The sequence below is a fragment of the Thermobia domestica genome, chromosome 13, assembly GCF_964235325.1.
Source record: "Thermobia domestica chromosome 13, izTheDome1.hap1.1, whole genome shotgun sequence".
NCBI lineage: Eukaryota > Metazoa > Arthropoda > Insecta > Zygentoma > Lepismatidae > Thermobia > Thermobia domestica.
This window is the reverse complement of record NC_137466.1, coordinates 219,933,827-219,953,792: the sequence shown is the minus strand read 5'-3', so window position 1 is coordinate 219,953,792 and position 19,966 is coordinate 219,933,827. Positions and strand designations below refer to the sequence as shown.

The 19,966-nt window shown below is 34.8% G+C and overlaps 1 protein-coding gene across 1 annotated transcript in view; it reads right to left on the bottom strand.

The window, feature by feature from the left end:
- Positions 1-19,966, bottom strand: part of LOC145667977 (uncharacterized) — a 132,677-nt gene that overhangs the window by 94,965 nt on the left and 17,746 nt on the right. The window contains exon 3 of the mRNA XM_081735402.1: positions 18,210-18,366. Coding sequence (XP_081591528.1) covers positions 18,210-18,366 — 157 coding nt within the window. The remainder of the gene's footprint in view (positions 1-18,209; positions 18,367-19,966) is intronic.

The window sequence follows — 19,966 nt, the reverse complement described above, 5'->3', positions numbered from 1 at the left end:
TTATTTAATTTTTTTTTATTTTGGCAAATCACTAATTAGGGATATCTTAGCTATTACTCTACTTTCATTACTATTCTGGAATCTTCTAGTTTCCAAGAGGTCGGATGATTTTTTTTCTTTTGAAATCCTAAATTAACGCCGTCTCTAACCTTCCGGAGGATTTCGGGGTCTGCAAGGGTGTTGACCGGATACGGTGAGTGGTGGGATTTCCCTAAAGCCTTTGTCTTTCCGAAAATCCCATCGTGGACACAGACTTGTCTCATCTTCGCAGACAGCTTTTTCGGCTATTTATTTGGTAAGCCGAACCCCGTTTGGCATGTTAAGAATATTTTGGCTATAGATTTTGTTGAGAGTGAAATTCGACTTCTATCTTTGTAGCGTTAGTTATTTCTCACTTAAGTCTTTGGCGCCCCTATTCTTCGTCTTCCTTCTTCTCTATCTCTCTCTCTGTCTACATTTCTTCAAGTTTTTTTTAATTTTTCAACCTTCTCCCCCCCCCCGATTTTGAACTTGTTGCTTACGATTTATTTAACGTACAACTCTGATCTGAAATTACCAGCTGAGACGTTGCAAGACACGATTCATGGATAAAGTAGATAATGATTGGGTCCTCCATCACATTTTGACCTATCGCCGAAATAAATGAACAAAGACTTCGTAGTTGACGACACTTCGATTACGTTCTTTCACCGTCGTCCCTCTTAAGTTTTTTTTTTAAAATCCATTGGTCACTTTCCTTTCTGTTTTGGTTTTCGATTACTTTGTTGTTAACCTGGGCCCAGAAATTGTACTTTGGTTTATCTAGTTATATCTTTAGAAATGCTCTGTGTTACGTGCCTGCCTCACAGTTTTTTTTCATGATTTAAGCACGAATTGATTATATAAAAGTGAAAAATTTATAGATGCGCGGTATCAGGTAGAAAAGCAATTTTCTTTTTCATATGTAATGTCGGAAGTCATTTGTTTTGGACAATGTTGCAACCTTTTCAGAAATTATTGTTGGGGTGATTAATTTAAATGTGTGCGCATGTACTATAAATATATATATATATATAGAGAGAGAGAGAGAAATGAATACGTCGAAATGTATATGTAATTAGTATGTGAATATGATTTTAAAGTAAAAGTATGATAGTAAATGTATTATGAATATATGTAAGAGCGCTCGTGTCTGTCCCCCTAAACGTGTATTGGTTGCTATAGTTTACCAGTAAGTTCTCCGACGAATGTAAGAATGTAGATTTTGTTAAGAATACCGCCGTGCACTTAAGTAATTTTCCTTTTCTTTTGAATGAATGTAAATGATACCTTATGTAATTATGTAATGGCATGTATTGGAAAGTAACGGCAGGTCTAAACGTAACTCACATCATAACGCATATTATCCCTGAACTACCAACCAAAAACCATTGTGGAAAGTGTACCTTGAATCCTTCTCACCTGCATATGCATCCTGTGACTTGACCAGTTTCTTTTTTATCCTCAATTTAAACCTTCATACTCCGTACACCTGCGGGAGATCGTTTTTTAAAATCCGAATCATATATACATATATACGAAAGTGATCCTAAAGAAAGGTCTAATGACGTGTCCCAGTGTTACATAAATAACTTAAAACTATTCAATTAATAAGTTTGGAAATGGACCGTCTAAGAGGAGAAACATCCTCTAGCGATAGTGATTTTTCGAAATCCCTGGATGGGTATAGAGCGTCGCAGTGTGCGATTGCAGATATAAACTGTTAAAAGTTATAAACCAAGTGTAGACGACGAATGGTTTTGTAAACCAATAGATATATATATATAGAGAGAGAGAGATATATAAACACGAACGAAGTTAAATGGAGCGAAATGTTTTGGACACTACGAGTAGTGCGTGATTTGTGATTTGAACGCTCAAAATCATTAATATTTTATTACCCAATGTGAGGTAGAGACTCATATAAGTTCTAATACACCAAAAAGTTTTTTTCTTTCCTCTGTCCAATTTTTTTTCTAAGTGAAATAAGTGTCTTATTTGCGTATGTCGCAAATCATAATTTGGCTTTAGCATGCCTAAGATATGATACATGTAATTATTTTTTTTCTTTCCATTTGTCAATATGATTGAATATATAAAAATTTACTAAAATATAACACTATGTACTCTATTAATATATAACCAAGAACTTGTGCTTTTAAGATTTTCGTTGTAATTAATTTTTTTCACTATGAATGTAATAAACTATTTGTACCCTTGTAGCTAGTTGATTTTCCTTTAAACATATATACACTGTCCTGAGTGAGTGAGCGCGTGAATGCATGATAGATTTAATTTAAGTAATTTTAGTGATATCATTTGTCATACTAATATCTGTAATATGTGTGTCATGTTTTAATAGATGTGTTATGGTAAATAACATAGGTCATGAAGGACCGCTACTAATGGTTTAAATCGGCTCGAGGAGTGAAGCAAAAGTAGCAGGATGAGCCTAATTACGACATCTTTCTTCTAGGAAGTCGAAAGTTTTATTGATACGATACATAAATTTATATTGAGTTTATAAGTTTGATTTTTTTCTTTTTCTTTCTTATCTAATTCATATGTGTGGTCGATCCTAGAGAACAAAGTTCAGATGCTGGATGGTTATCAATCACCGGTTGAAATAACATTACAAAGAATTAAATTTCACTTTTCTCATTTCCAGGTCTAGGTCTGGGCAACCCCATGATCGTGGTGCCTGGAGCTAGGTCTGGGTGGTATGAGGGAACATGTGTCTATTCCGAAGCATTCCAAAATTGATTAGTCGTTAATAACATTTAGAATGATTCATCTTTCAAGGATTTCTCGACTTCTTACTATATTTCCGGAATTATCCAGTAATCTGTTTCTTATTAAAATACCCTATTTCTTTTCTTTCTTCTTTACCTACCTCCTTCTTTTACCCTTCTACTTTCTTCTCTTTCTTTCCTATTTCTAAATGAAAGAAAACGGAGTCATGATTGAGAGTAGTCGCTATCGGCACGGTCAATAAGTTGTTTCGATGAGTTTTCTTCGGGAGTCCGATATGGAGTAATTAACAATAACAAGAAAGTTTATTGAAATTTACTTTATTGGAGAATAATCTGGATTTCAATCAGTAGGTGATGTTTCGTAAATCGTTCTCGTTCAAAGAAAGTTAATTTTTAGCGACTCCTCTACATTGCGCTTATCTTCGTTTACTACTACTATATATTTTTTTAAACTTGTTTTCTTTCAATTTTGGCGACCGTGACAGGATAATTACCATGGAAACAATTGTTTTCCCTGGTAACGAATCTGAAATTACTTATTAAACACTGTTTAGGATCGAGCACATATTGACTTGGCCACAAAAGGTGCATAATTAAAAAGTTACAGTGAGATTAAATAATTATAGTCATTGGCTGTTCTGCTATCTTTGTCTCTCTCTGTAGAAAGGGGGAAATGAAGGAATTTGCTAAAGTGACTTCTAAAATTTGAAAATGCTGGAAGTTGACCCAAGGAGGGAATTAGATAGGAGTCCCTTAATTTATGAATAGTACCTGATTAATAAGTATTGTTAGTTTATAAGGATATAATTGCATGTGTTTATATTGTGTCTTTTTATATGGAAACTATGGCAACCAATAGGGAAGTAGTATCACACGAGAACGCGGAAGTCTCATGTACACAATGCACTTTAGAAAGTAGTGAGAAAAGAGCTCGCGTCTCTCGTAGGCTAGTGAGGTGTCACGAGTGTGGGCTGAAATGGACTCATTTCAGTTGTAGTAATTTAGAGGATACTGCGGAAAATGCAGAAAAGGTCCGGGCTGGTGAGATAGTCACATACTGCAAAGAATGTGAGGGGGAGCTCCACCAGTCGCGTGAACCCATGAGTTTATCCTGTGAAAAAGAAAATGAACATCCCGATTCAGACGGTGAGCGAGGGTATAGTACCCCGAAGAACCGAGGCCAAATATCTCCAGTGGAGATATCTGACCTCGATGATGATGAAAAAGATGGGGATTCAATTGGTGATAAAACCAAAGAAGAGCAAAGGAAGACTGTGTCATCTAATAATGACGCTCTCCTCCTTTCATTGCTACAAATGGTACAAAAAATAGATAATAATATCCTGGAAATGAGACGCGAAATAAATGAAAATAGCCTGGAAATGAGACGCGAAATGAATGAAAATAGCCGGGAGATAAGACATGAAATAAATGAAAAATTTGACACCTCGAAACGAGAAACCGAATCTCGATTCGAGGTATTAACCCAGAAAAGCGACAACATATGTTCGGACTTTGCTTCCTCAATAACCACATTGAGGGAGCAAACGTCTACTGAAATTGATTTGGTCAGATGCGAGGCTCAGCAGTCCCTAAAGCAATTTCAGCAGGAGACTGAGGGTAAATTAGATCATGTAAATTTTGAAATTGAACAAATAGATACCAAATTGCACAAGATTAACAATAAATTAGAAACACAGCAGGCCGAAATTGATAGTTTAAAGTCAACCTTGTCAGATTTATCATTGGAAACCAAACTGGAAGTGACTGACCAAAAAATTTCGAAAATTCAGAACGAAATAGTAAATATTCAAAAAGAAATGACGAAATCTAGTCGCGAAAAATCAGAGGTAACCTATCCTTTCCCCGGTAGCGATTTCTCAGAAATATTACCTGCGATAACAACTACATGTAGCGCAGGAAAAGAAAATTTAATGTCAGTTGATGCACGGAATATTGCGACGCACTACCCCATGCACCGGTCAGAACCAAAGTCGTGCTTCAATTCCAATAGTGTGCCGAATCAGTCGAGTGTTGTGACGACTACGGTCACTAGCGTGAGTGCTCCCTCCTTACATGGAGGTATACAATCACATAGCGTGTTGCCGGGAAAAGGAGATGGGTGCCATTCCGAGTCGTTGTTCACGGGTGCGATTGGTCCGGGGATGGAGCCCAACATATTCAATACGACCAACAGAATCCCTTTCACTTACATGGGTAATTATAACACCGCTACGACGTCGTCGGTGGTAAATCCGGTGACGACTCCGATTGTGCAGGATAATATGTTAATTCCCACTAACAATTCCCCTACTCATGTTAGTATAAGTTCTAAAGTTTCCCTCCGGGATATTGAACATTTTCCCACTTTCGATGGGAAGATTGCGAACTGATTACCTAGTGTTTTCCTGCTACCTAAAAGGTGAACTCACAATTTCCAAAATCTTAAGCTTTTCAACTGTACCGAGGACAAAAAACGGGAACTTCTATCTCAATATCCAAAGTGAATGTTACACTGTCTCATTTGAGTGTATGAGAGTGTGAGTGAGTAGTTAGTTTATTAGTATTAATACATGTTAATTCTATTCAACAAAATTTTGTTATTCAAACAATTTTTTTTAACGACGCCGGGGAACTGTAATATGCCATTACAGTCTAATGAGATTATGTTTTAATAGGAGGGTGCCCGAAATTTTTTGCACCGACTGTACCTGACGTTTAACAAAAAATTTCTGGCTGTTCATATAATTCGTAATATTGTTCATTATTCTATTTCAAATTAACATGGAAAAACTGTAAAAAAAATTATTGGGAATTATAGTTTTGGGAATCAATATCTTTATTTATATTTTAAATTAGTTATAAGTCTTGTATATGGATGTGTAAATGGATTATTACAATTCTTACGGTGTCAGTGCTATCCGAAAATATAGATCCACTATTGGACGGAACTTTCAGATCAAATAACCAATCTAAAATTCGACAGAATTTTCAGGACCTCTCTTCACCTCTCTTTTAGATACCTAGGTCCTTCTAAAATCTAGTTTAATCCAGATTTAACCAAATTTTATTCGTTTCAAAGCCCCTCCGCCAAAATGCTTAGCTTTGATTGGCTGATAAACCCACGCTATGATATTAGGGCGCAATTATTCCATTCCATGCCTGAAATTGTGGTCGACGACATTAGTTTTTTTTTGCTTCGTAAATGGACTGATTCCTGCAGTGGTAAACATCAAAATTCAGGTAATATTTGGATTTTATTAACATGAAAAATCACTGGAAGTCTCAAGGAGCCATAAACTATTAAATTTTTCGAACAACACTGGTTTAAAAAACTGAGAATAGTAAGTGCAAGATAGTGACGCCATGATTGCATCCACCGATGGCTATGGACAGGATCCCGAAGTATTGTGATTTCTGTTTTTCTTCCTAAATCCGGTTCTGAAGATCAGTGTTTCCCTTGATATCTCTACCTCCCAATTTTCCTACTAATTGAGGGTTACAAGACCTGTCCATTATAGATTTGTTTATGTAGTTAGTGAGTGATTTCTTTTTTTTTAATTACATACATGGCGGTATTTAATTTCTTTGTAGTTAAGATAGGTAGAATAATGCACGTGTAAATTTACAGTAGGGGCTCCTATCTGACTCCCAAATTGGGAGTACGGCTTCCAGCGGGATGAGTTGAACATTTAGTTTGTTTCCGGGTTCCTGCCCCTTCAGGGCAGGGGTCCTATTGTTAGCTAATACTTCGATACGTCCCCTCGGGGGCATTGATTAAACACTTAAGAATGTGATTCAGTGAATACAAGGGCCAGTTGGCCCTGTCCCTTTCTTTCCTTTTCCTTTCGAGCCGATTTAAAATGGTAAAATATGAATGTTTTCTGTGTATATTTATTAGTATAACATGTATTAATGATAGTGATGATTGGTGTGTATTGGCATGATGTGTCTTGTAGTTTGAGTAGTATGTGTATATTTGTAGTGTAGTATCAGTGGTAGTGGTAGTTAAGTGATGAAAGAGTGTGTGAGATAATTAAATGTGGACAGTGTAGTATTTACTATGCGATATTTTTTTTATTATTCCGTCATTAAGTGAACTCATACACAATATTTAAAAGCGAACATAATGTAGTATAATAATTCCGTGTACAAGGTCATATTCAGTTGTTCAAGGGTTGATTATATCGTCGCTAGCCCTAGTGTCAAAAGTCAGTACTAACCGCCATTCTTCTGTCGAGATGCTTAGTGATTTAGTTTTCATGAAATTGACCTTTCTTTCCGAAATAAAACCTAGAAGGTATAATTCACAGCCCATATGAATGTACAGTTAGGTCAAGTGACCCAAAATTAATATATTCCGAAAATTTCAACATTCTGCCTAGTCTAGAAATCTAAATATTTAAATAAATAAACAATACGTAAATTTTTAACAGAAGTCGGGCGATATGATGCTAGTTCTTCGCTTTGAAATTATATTAGATGTTCATTTTTTCTTCGTGGCTGCAGAAGTTTATTGTTGCTGCAGAATTTTATAAACATTAAACATTATCGCAGATAATTCTATTTTCAGTGAACATACATAGGATTTTTTTTCTTTCGTTCTTAATAAAGCTACCAGGTATTACATAGTATTGTGTGTGTGGTGAAGAGTCTTGAGTTCGAGTGAGGTTGTCGTGCGGTGATCGGAATGGGAAATGTTTGTAGTGATTATAGATTTTAAAGTGTTATGATGAAATGTGTATATAGGCTGGGCGTAAATAGAGGAAACAGGGTGTCTGTAAGATATAGCGTCGTAGCAAATGAAAAGAATGATGATATGGATATTAATGTGAATATGAATATAAAGTATATGAATATTGTAATAAATGAATATAGAAGATAGGACACCCATATAGTTAAATATATATAGTAGCCCAGTGAATACTTCGCCGCGTGTTGATATATATAGATATTGAATAGATACGTGTAGCTAAAAACATCTCGGGTTCTGACCCCTGCACCATGATATCACTCGGACAGGAGGGCGATATATATTCGGACTATGGTAATGCTTTGTAGTTTTATGTGTTATAATAATAATCAACCATAGTAATACCATCTGATAGAATGGGTAGCATCATATAATCGTTGACTAGACATATTGAATAATAAATTATGAAAAGACAATAGTAGTTATACAACAGGGCTGTAGTGAATCATATCTTCTGGTCGGTTTTAAAAATAGAATGTACCACTCCGTGAGATTTTTTTTTCTTCACGTTACCTACTCAGGCTAGCATACAATGTTCATGGAGGCGACGGTTCGGACAGGGGTACAGAAGCAAAACAATTAATTATTGTTTATATATCCCGTACCCGGGCAACGACCTCTTCCCCCTTGAATATTTTCGTTTTCTTTTCCTAGTTTCTAAACTAGATAGTGTTGGAAATTAATCGATGCCTCAGAATTTAGCGCATTCTGCGAAGGGGAGCTATCGGTGAGGTTTGGCCATAGAAATCACCGATCCAAAATTCAGTTTATTTAATTTTTTTTATTTTGGCAAATCACTAATTAGGGATATCTTAGCTATTACTCTAATTTCATTACTATTCTGGAATCTTCTAGTTTCCAAGAGGTCGGATGATTTTTTTTTCTTTTGAAATCCTAAATTAACGCCGTCTCTAACCTTCCGAAGGATTTCGGGGTCTGCAAGGGTGTTGACCGGATACGGTGAGTGGTGGGATTTCCCTAAAGCCTTTGTCTTTCCGAAAATCCCATCGTGGACACAGACTTGTCTCATCTTCGCAGACAGCTTTTTCGGCTATTTATTTGGTAAGCCGAACCCCGTTTGGCATGTTAAGAATATTTTGGCTATAGATTTTGTTGAGAGTGAAATTCGACTTCTATCTTTGTAGCGTTAGTTATTTCTCACTTAAGTCTTTGGCGCTCCTATTCTTCGTCTTCCTTCTTCTCTATCTCTCTCTCTGTCTTCATTTCTTCAAGTTTTTTTTTAATTTTTCAACCTTCTCCCCCCCCCCCGATTTTGAACTTGTTGCTTACGATTTATTTAACGTACAACTCTGATCTGAAATTACCAGCTGAGACGTTGCAAGACACGATTCATGGATAAAGTAGATAATGATTGGGTCCTCCATCACATTTTGACCTATCGCCGAAATAAATGAACAAAGACTTCGTAGTTGACGACACTTCGATTACGTTCTTTCACCGTCGTCCCTCTTAAGTTTTTTTTTTTTAATCCATTGGTCACTTTCCTTTCTGTTTTGGTTTTCGATTACTTTGTAGTTAACCTGGGCCCAGAAATTGTACTTTGGTTTATCTAGTTATATCTTTAGAAATGCTCTGTGTTACGTGCCTGCCTCACAGTTTTTTTTTCATGATTTAAGCACGAATTGATTATATAAAAGTGAAAAATTTATAGATGCGCGGTATCAGGTAGAAAAGCAATTTTCTTTTTCATATGTAATGTCGGAAGTCATTTGTTTTGGACAATGTTGCAACCTTTTCAGAAATTATTGTTGGGGTGATTAATTTAAATGTGTGCGCATGTATTATAAATATATATATATATATAGAGAGAGAGAGAAATGAATACGTCGAAATGTATATGTAATTAGTATGTGAATATGATTTTAAAGTAAAAGTATGATAGTAAATGTATTATGAATATATGTAAGAGCGCTCGTGTCTGTCCCCCTAAACGTGTATTGGTTGCTATAGTTTACCAGTAAGTTCTCCGACGAATGTAAGAATGTAGATTTTGTTAAGAATACCGCCGTGCACTTAAGTAATTTTCCTTTTCTTTTGAATGAATGTAAATGATACCTTATGTAATTATGTAATGGCATGTATTGGAAAGTAACGGCAGGTCTAAACGTAACTCACATCATAACGCATATTATCCCTGAACTACCAACCAAAAACCATTGTGGAAAGTGTACCTTGAATCCTTCTCACCTGCATATGTATCCTGTGACTTGACCAGTTTTTTTAATCCTCAATTTAAACCTTCATACTCCGTACACCTGCGGGAGATCGTTTTTTAAAATCCGAATCATATATACATATATACGAAAGTGATCCTAAAGAAAGGTCTAATGCCGTGTCCCAGTGTTGCATAAATAACTTAAAACTATTCAATTAATAAGTTTGGAAATGGACCGTCTAAGAGGAGAAACATCCTCTAGCGATAGTGATTTTTCGAAATCCCTGGATGGGTATAGAGCGTCGCAGTGTGCGATTGCAGATATAAACTGTTAAAAGTTATAAACCAAGTGTAGACGACGAATGGTTTTGTAAACCAATAGATATATATATATAGAGAGAGAGATATATATAAACACGAACGAAGTTAAATGGAGCGAAATGTTTTGGACACTACGAGTAGTGCGTGATTTGTGATTTGAACGCTCAAAATCATTAATATTTTATTACCCAATGTGAGGTAGAGACTCATATAAGTTCTAATACACCAAAAAGTTTTTTTTCTTTCCTCTTTGTCCAATTTTTTTTTTTAAAGTGAAATAAGTGTCTTATTTGCGTATGTCGCAAATCATAATTTGGCTTTAGCATGCCTAAGATATGATACATGTAATTATTTTTTTTCTTTCCATTTGTCAATATGATTGAATATATAAAAATTTACTAAAATATAACACTATGTACTCTATTAATATATAACCAAGAACTTGTGCTTTTAAGATTTTCGTTGTAATTAATTTTTTTTCACTATGAATGTAATAAACTATTTGTACCCTTGTAGCTAGTTGATTTTCCTTTAAACATATATACACTGTCCTGAGTGAGTGAGCGCGTGAATGCATGATAGATTTAATTTAAGTAATTTTAGTGATATCATTTGTCATACTAATATCTGTAATATGTGTGTCATGTATTAATAGATGTGTTAAGGTAAATAACATAGGTCATGAAGGACCGCTACTAATGGTTTAAATCGGCTCGAGGAGTGAAGCAAAAGTAGCAGGATGAGCCTAAATACGACATCTTTCTTCTAGGAAGTCGAAACTTTTATTGATACGATACATAAATTTATATTGAGTTTATAAGTTCGATTTTTTTCTTTTTCTTTCTTGTCTAATTCATATGTGTGGTCGATCCTAGAGAACAAAGTTCAGATGCTGGATGGTTATCAATCACCGGTTGAAATAACATTACAAAGAATTAAATTTCACTTTTCTCATTTCCAGGTCTAGGTCTGGGCAACCCCATGATCGTGGTGCCTGGAGCTAGGTCTGGGTGGTATGAGGGAACATGTGTCTATTCCGAAGCATTCCAAAATTGATTAGTCGTTAATAACATTTAGAATGATTCATCTTTCAAGGATTTCTCGACTTCTTACTATATTTCCGGAATTATCCAGTAATCTGTTTCTTATTAAAATACCCTATTTCTTTTCTTTCTTCTTTACCTACCTCCTTCTTTTACCCTTCTACTTTCTTCTCTTTCTTTCCTATTTCTAAATGAAAGAAAACGGAGTCATGATTGAGAGTAGTCGCTATCGGCACGGTCAATAAGTTGTTTCGATGAGTTTTCTTCGGGAGTCCGATATGGAGTAATTAACAATAACAAGAAAGTTTATTGAAATTTACTTTATTGGAGAATAATCTGGATTTCAATCAGTAGGTGATGTTTCGTAAATCGTTCTCGTTCAAAGAAAGTTAATTTTTAGCGACTCCTCTACATTGCGCTTATCTTCGTTTACTACTACTATATATATTTTTTTAACTTGTTTTCTTTCAGAACTTGGCGCCTATTTTTGTGATTTCAATTCTTTTTAAGGCCACTCGTACTTGGCTCTTTTACAGGAATGTTTTTTGTTGGATATCACTTCTCTTTGTAGGCTAATTTCGAGGATAACATTTTCTTTTGGTATCAAACTCAATAACTTGTAACTTGCGTCTTACTTTTTATGTACAAGGGAATTATATCAATATTTTGTAAAGAAAAAAATAATACTACCAATTGTAAAAAAAAAAAGAATACCTATGCCATACACAGTGTGTAGAAGTTTTTATACCCTTCAATATCCTTATAGAACATATTTAGTATTGTACACTACCAAGACTACTAATAAAAGTAATGCCATTTTTATAATTACTACTGCCCCTACTACTACTACAAGCATTCTATAATACTACCACAGGAAATAAAAACAACAACAAAAATAACAATTACTAGTACTATAAAAACTACTGCTCCACTGGGCAATTGTTTTTTAGAGGACTTGAGTTTTGAGGAGAGAAGAGATTATTAGTTTTGGGGGGAGTGCGCCATCAGCTTTGGGGGGGATGGGCACCCCTGGTTTACCGTTCATCTTATTAAATAGTAAGAAATAAATGGAATGAACCTCGAATAAGTTCTCTACTCTAATATTACGTGTTCAAATATTATTGACTTTGTGGCTATAGAAATGAACAAAAAATGACCCAGTATCTTGCGAATTCCGATCAACCCTTCGCGCTAACGATGGACGAATCCTCCACTGTGTCTCATAAACCTGCTCTCATGGTGTATATCCGTACTGTAGTTAGTCAGATGCGTAGCAATATATTTGTAGGTTTATTTAAGATATAGGTAACAATAGGCAGAGAGGTTTGTGATTCCTTAGTTAAAATATGTGAAAGTATGAATCTTTCCAAAATGATATTACGGGAAAGACTTATAGCAGTTTGTATTGATGGCGCAAATAACATGCAAGGCGAAATAATGGTGCTGTTTCTTTACTCCAGCGAGAATTAGACACCAATTTATTTGTGTTTCACTGCATGAGTTACAACGAGATACTTTGTATAAATTGATAATTACTTGTATTTTTGGGCAGAAAGTGCTTCTACATAAGCACTATACCAGATATAATGTTAATTTAAAAATAACAAAAGAAGAATGTTTTTAATATATGTAAGAAACAGACATTATAGTATAATTAGTTGCTATGTAGTTGTTGATAGATACCTAATCAACATGTATGTTTGCAAGACAGTTTGAGTGAAAATACGTTATAAGAGTATCAACTAATAAACCATTTAATACCGATCATCGACTTGTAATTTCGATAGAAAAGTGAGAATAATAGTATATATAATTATTGAAGATATTTTTATGTGTAAACAATTACTACCACTCAAGATTTACTTATATCATTAGCCGAACCAGGTTGACGACTACCTTTGGTGAGTCGTTGTAAAAATTTTGGTGCCGAAACCCGGGATCGAACCAGGGACCTTTGGTGAGTCGTTGTAAAAATTTTGGTTTACCTCACCCGGGACTCTTGTAAATTCAAATCCCGAAGTAAAGTAAGGGTGAATTTACTTCTGTAATAAGGTTAATGACTACGAACTTGACAAGACTTAGAAGTGGTAGAATAATCACAAGAAAAATGAACGGTGAGGCAATGCAGAAAGAAACCAGTGATAGTGATAACGGTGAACAAAATGCAGCACCAGGAATGACATTAGAAGACCGAATTTTATTAGTCTTACAGCGGCAAGAACAAAGCCGAAAAGACGATATGGAAGCCATGAAGCAAGAATCCAACAGACAATATGAAGGATTAAAACAGATGATAGAGCAGAAGTCCGAGGAATCCAACAGACGATATGAAGAATTAAAGCAAACGATGGAGCAGAAGTCCGAGGAATCCAACAGACGATTGGAGCAGAAGTCAGATGAGACGAAACAATTTATTATCCAGGCAATGAATGACATCACTTCGCAGTTTGATGAAAAGTTAAAAAGAATATCTGAGGATTGCCAGGATAATCACAACCATCTAATCCAAGAAGTCAGTGGTGTAAAAAGGGATTTGGAAGTAATAGAATCTTCTGTACAGCAACAAAAGATTCAGGTCACGGATAACTCCAACCAGATACGTGTGAATACACAGTTGATAGCTACCTTACAAGAGAAAATCAGGACACTACAGATCAAGGACAACACATACCACAACAACATGGATAATGATCGTGTAGAATTCCCTTGTTCACAAGAGATGACTTCGCCTTCACCCGTATCTGATGAGGACATTATTTTGGAAGAAATTCATCCGAGGAGTACAGATGGGCGGAAAAGAGATGGTGCAACTACACATCACGCCATAGGTAGGAATTGTCACTCAACAAGAACACGGAATGATAAAAGGAAGGTAAAGTTAAGCGTAAAGATGAGTGAAATACGTGCTATGAGTAAGTTCAGTGGTAAATGTAATGAGAATGCTACTTCTTTCCTAGAAAAATTTCAGGACGAGTGCAATATAATGTGCATAGATAGATCACAATATATGAAACTAATCCCTCATTTATTACTCCCACCATGTTCTTTATGGTTTAAAGCAGTACGAGATCACGTTAGTACGTATGAGGAGTTCAAAGCAGCGCTAATCGCAAATTACGAAAATGACTTTTTGCTTGCAAATAGAGATGCCACGATTAGAAACCAACATTTCAATCCTCGTTTGCACAAATCTGTTGTCGAGTTTGTTGTAAATACATACAACGAATTAAAAGTCGTAAATCCATTGCAATCGGAATCTAGAATCATAGCATCAATTCGAAATTTGCTACCGTTTAAATTACAACAGATTCTGTTTTCTACACAGTGTATGAGTTTTAACCATTTATTAATGCTTGTTCAATGTTATGAAACTCAATACCATGCTCTGAATCAACAAGCAGGAATAGGCAAAAGTAAAAATAATTCAGATCATTTTGTACCTGTTCGGAATCTAAATATCTGTAGTGTGAACGATACGGAACACAACCTAAACCGAATAAATTCAAGCAATCAGAACGATCAAAATAGGCAAAGCTATGTTGGTAATCAACCTAACCTAAACAATCGTGACAATAATTATGTCAGATCATTCAACCGAAGTAGACACAAAAACAATCGAAATACATGGCGAAATTCTAGAAATGCTACAAATTCTATGTATAGACATAATCGTTGTTCAAGAGATGGCATGTCGTATCAAAATCAGAATCACGACGCAATACATGTACAAAATATTGCGGAACCTAATCATGATAGTGCAGTACAATGTACTTTATTAGAATCATATGCTAGTACAAATTTAAACTGACTCTAGTTAATGAAGTGAGGGTTAAACCCATACCAGCTATAGATTCTTGTGAATATTTATTTTTAAGTTTATGTGTTAATATCAATAATGAAAACAATTCTTATGACTTCGATATACAAGCACTATACTTGATAGGATTGGTTAATGGACTCATAAATATTTTATCACATTTGTTTCAACAAATGATAATTTTCAAATGATTTTAACTCTTTCTTAATATGAAGAATTATAGTTCGATTCATTAAAAGCAAAGGTTATTTATAGTATATTTGATTTGTGTTGAGACTTAATTGTCAAAGATTATGTTAAGTATATGATTCATTCTATTAAGCTAGTTATTCGACGACTGTCTTCATGCACAATCTTATATGTTACTTGAATAAGATTCTTCTATATTCTGACGCCCGATTGATACAATGCATACTGTAGAATATCATCTAAAGTAATTAATATATAATGCGCCCTTGATCATGGTGACTCATGTTTTGAAATGTAATTGCTTCTTACTATTTTGAATTCGTACCCTTCGTTAATTATATAAATAAGCGACGACGTTTTAATAATAAAATATATATATTAATGTAATAAAAGATAAATGATAATGAAATGAAAGATTAATTATAAATATATTTATATGAATGAAAATAAATAATGTTATATATATGCGAGGGTCGATCAAAATGTATAGGATATAATTAATGGAATATTGTTCTTATAAACGGACCAGTGGTTCTTAAATATAAAAACCAAACTCCCTTGTAACTTTTATATTCAGTCCCATCGTCGGGCGACATTTTTATACAACGAGATACTTTGTATAAATTGATAATTACTTGTATTTTTGGGCAGAAAGTGCTTCTACATAAGCACTATACCAGATATAATGTTAATTTAAAAATAACAAAAGAAGAATGTTTTTAATATATGTAAGAAACAGACATTATAGTATAATTAGTTGCTATGTAGTTGTTGATAGATACCTAATCAACATGTATGTTTGCAAGACAGTTTGAGTGAAAATACGTTATAAGAGTATCAACTAATAAACCATTTAATACCGATCATCGACTTGTAATTTCGATAGAAAAGGTGAGAATAATAGTATATATAATTATTGAAGATATTTTTATGTGTAAACAATTACTACCACTCAAGATTTACTTATATCATTAGCCGAACCAGGTTGACGACTACCTTTGGTGAGTCGTTGTAGAGTCAAAGCTGAAACTGGCTGTTCACAACTTTGTAAATACGATTTTAGATATGGTTCATTTTCAAAGCCTTGTAGTGCAATTGCACAGTGTTTACTCAATGTCCCCGAAGAACAGGAGAGAAATCGAATTAATATCACGAGAACTAAGTATTCACTTCTATAATATTACTAAAGTTTTGATGTACTGTGGTTAGGCTCTTCCTACCGTTCAGTAGAAGCATTGCGGAAGTCCTATCCTGCGCTAGTGGAACACTTTCGAGAAGCTTCTACAAATTTCCAGAGAAGTTTTCAGCAGCGTGCAATATTTTCAGATCTGTACGTAAAACTCACTAAGTGGAACTTTGTTTATTAAATGTCCATGATCCGAGATGCGCTGGAACCTCTACATATCCTTAGCCTGTTTCTATAAGAAAGGTATGCATCCCTTGTACAGGTAATAAGCAAAATTGAAAAACTGTAAATGTTCTGGAAGCGTTGAAAGATAAAGGGGCATGTCCATGGAACAATTACGTCAGTTTGAAGAAACTGGCCAGTTTTGTGGCGTCTCACTGGCAAAACCCTTAGACAATTCTCTTGAGAAGTACCAGAAAATAAGATTGCAAGGGTCTAGTAGTAGTATTGGGTTCTGCTACAATCCAATGGGCGAGAAGAATTGTCTGCAAGAATGTTAAAGGGCAACAAAGAAGTAATGCAAATTTTAAAAATAAAATAAAATAAAAATAAAAGAATTAAAATTTTCCTCTGATGATTCAGCCAAAATTCTGCAGGAATTTCGAGAGCATAAGATGAAACCTAATATTGGCCCAAATCTACAAAATCTTAACATGGAAATCAGTGTTCTTTCAGTTTCTTCTGCAGAGTGTGAGAGAGGCTTTTCCAGCTTAAACTTGCAGCATACTGATACTACAAACCACATATCTGTAAAAACCCTCTAATTTATTTTTTCGTAAACGTTAATGGACCAGATATTACCTCGTTCAATGCAGAAAAGTATGCCATCAGCTGGATAAGAAATGGACATTATGACATAATGCTACTACCAACAAACCAACTGGGAAAAAGACGGTATTCGATGTAAAAGAACCTCGTATTGCTACACTATTCTACGTATTGCTAAAGTGAGGTACGGTGTGAAAGTATTGTTAATTTTTAAAGACAGTGTTATATAACATGCCGTAAATCATGTTTCAGCTTCACCCTGTCTTTGTTTAATTCTGGATTCATTTTAATGCCAGTATTTTTTGTTGGCCAAAAGTTCACTTTTAGCAGAACATTGATAGGTGCACACACCCCTGAATCTAATTTTATTAAAGATAAGGAGCAAATTGGTACGAAAACTTACTTATGATAAGGAATGACATTTAGTAGCGTCTTTCCCCTTCTACTTAATAAAATTAGGCGCAAGTGTATGTGCACCTGTCACTGTTCTGCTCAAAGTAAATTCTTACCTTTTGTAGTATTTATTGTTCGGGCGGGGAATTTGATCTTTAAGGACCAAATTAGAACAGACTAAAGAATTACTTGTCATAGGAAAACCGTTTTACGTAGGAGTGTGACACTTGTTATGACAAGATGTACAAAATTGCAATACAACTCCAGGGCTTTTACTGGATGCTTTACACTTGTCCTCAACAGTAGGACAAAAAGTAGTAAGGTAAGTAACGCATGCAATCTAATCTACCTAACCAAATCTTACCTAACGTACCTATCCGTATTTATCATAAAATTGTGTTTTAAAAAGTTTAAAAAATGATGATCTTGGGGGTCTCCTATCAAACTAGTACCATAATTTCAAAGTAGATAGGTTTAAAAATAACGTTATCCCAACCCCACTTTAAGATTGTTCTATTATATGGAACACAATAAATATTCCCCCCTTCTACAAAATCCACAAATAAATCACTGGCCAAAAGTGTCCTGTCCCCCCAACGTCGGCGCTTATGGATGCGATCAATCGTGCAGTTAAGAGAAATTCTGGGGAAAATCTGTGCTAATAAGTAGTCTCTAATATTCCACAACAGTAAAGAATCTCTTGATAGATAAGATACGTAATAAAACATTGGATGGTGCAATTTCAATATTTCATCATTTAAACTGTATACAATAATTTAGAAAGATAATTACCTAAAGGTCCGAGGCGGTAGTTAAGAGTTACCAGGACAACATCTTTGTCAAGTAGGAGCTCTGGACCATAGACGAAGCTGTTTCCGGTCCCTGCAAACCATCCCCCTCCATGAAACCATACCATTACATCGAATCTCTCGTTTCCAGGATCCGGCAACTGAAATTAAACAAACAAACAAACAAAAAGTTTAATAAATGGACAACAGAATTCAGCTGACTTTGTATATGTAAATTTATAAACTTCTTAGTATTCTTGTTTTTTAAAAACAAGCAGTGCTGCCAACCTGAAACGTTATAAAATTCCATATCGCGAGGTAAAAAGTCCCATTTTGACTCTGATTTTCCATGTTATACTCAAGTCATTACAAATATGATGTGTAATATGAAAAATTAAACTTTTGTGGAACAGTAAGTTTTCAGAAGGTCTCAATAAATTATCTTTTATCGAACTTCTATATTTATAAACTAATTTATTAATAAGTGTTTCCTTAATTGAAAACAAATATATTTTGTTCCTAGAAGTGCAGTATCGATATCACGACTTTGTGCCATGAGCTTCTACTGGCCGTCGCGATACTGAAAAACAAAAAACCTTCATTCTTCACATATTTTGTAAGGAATGCCCTGAAAGTTGATTGTTTCTCGTTGGTACTCTATCTTCTTTCATTCATTTGTTCATTTATTTTATTTTCTCTTTTATTTCTTAAGTGCAGGAGCACAAATTGTGTTACTTGTTTGTTTGTTTGTTTTTGTACCACACATTTGTAACCTCGGAAACAGTTTCCACACTATCCCAACAGCAAAAGAAAGATTAAGATCTCGGTTAAAAAAAACCTGCGAATTTGACACAATTCATTTCACACTTATTGATGATTCAATATGTCTACTTCTGCCTGTAGTGAATTTTGTTAACATGGATTTTATGTATGTCTCCATATGAAAAATCCCATATATGTTGTCCTTTATCCCTTTTCGAAATATTAACGTCAAAAAATCTCACACAAAATGGCTGAAAGCAATTCACGTACTGATATTTCTTCGTTTTGGTTATTTATTTATTTGAAAATATTATGTAATCGTTATTTTGCGTCGTGGTTCGGATTAATTTCTCAGTCTCATACTGCGCCCTTTTCTTCTCTTATTTTCCAGCTACTTTACGACGTATACGATCACTTGCCCATGCCTACAGTTTCGTTATGCGGTAGCTGGAAACGCAATAAACGAAAAATGTAGACAACGTAAATAAATTTGTTAGGCTACAAGTACAATAGGATTTGATATTAACTATACAAATGATAAAATGACTTTTCGATAAAAGAAATATAATGTTACTATAAAAGCACAAATATTACATACGTTTGCATTTGCAATATATTCACCATGAACAATCTAACACTGTTTTTACGCTAGTGGCTTGATTTTAATAATAGACGACGAGGTGGCATTAAATGTCAATTAACTCACGTGTTTCTTCGGCTAGCCTGTCGATGTCGCTCCTCCGCTGTCCTGTGTTCGATGATCTGTACTGGTTTTGGCGTTAAGGTCCCAAAATTAATTTACTGCTTCTTCAGTGATGGTTCCCCATAGGGTTTACAAATGCAGGTTTTGCTCCAGGAGTTCGTTACCGCTGTATTGTCAAATAAGTGCACTTATAGAAAAATCACTATGAAAAATATGAACTGTCACTTTGTATATAGAAAACTAGGCAGCCTGAATGCTGCTTTTAGGTAAATGTAATTCGGGCGAGCGAACGTCAA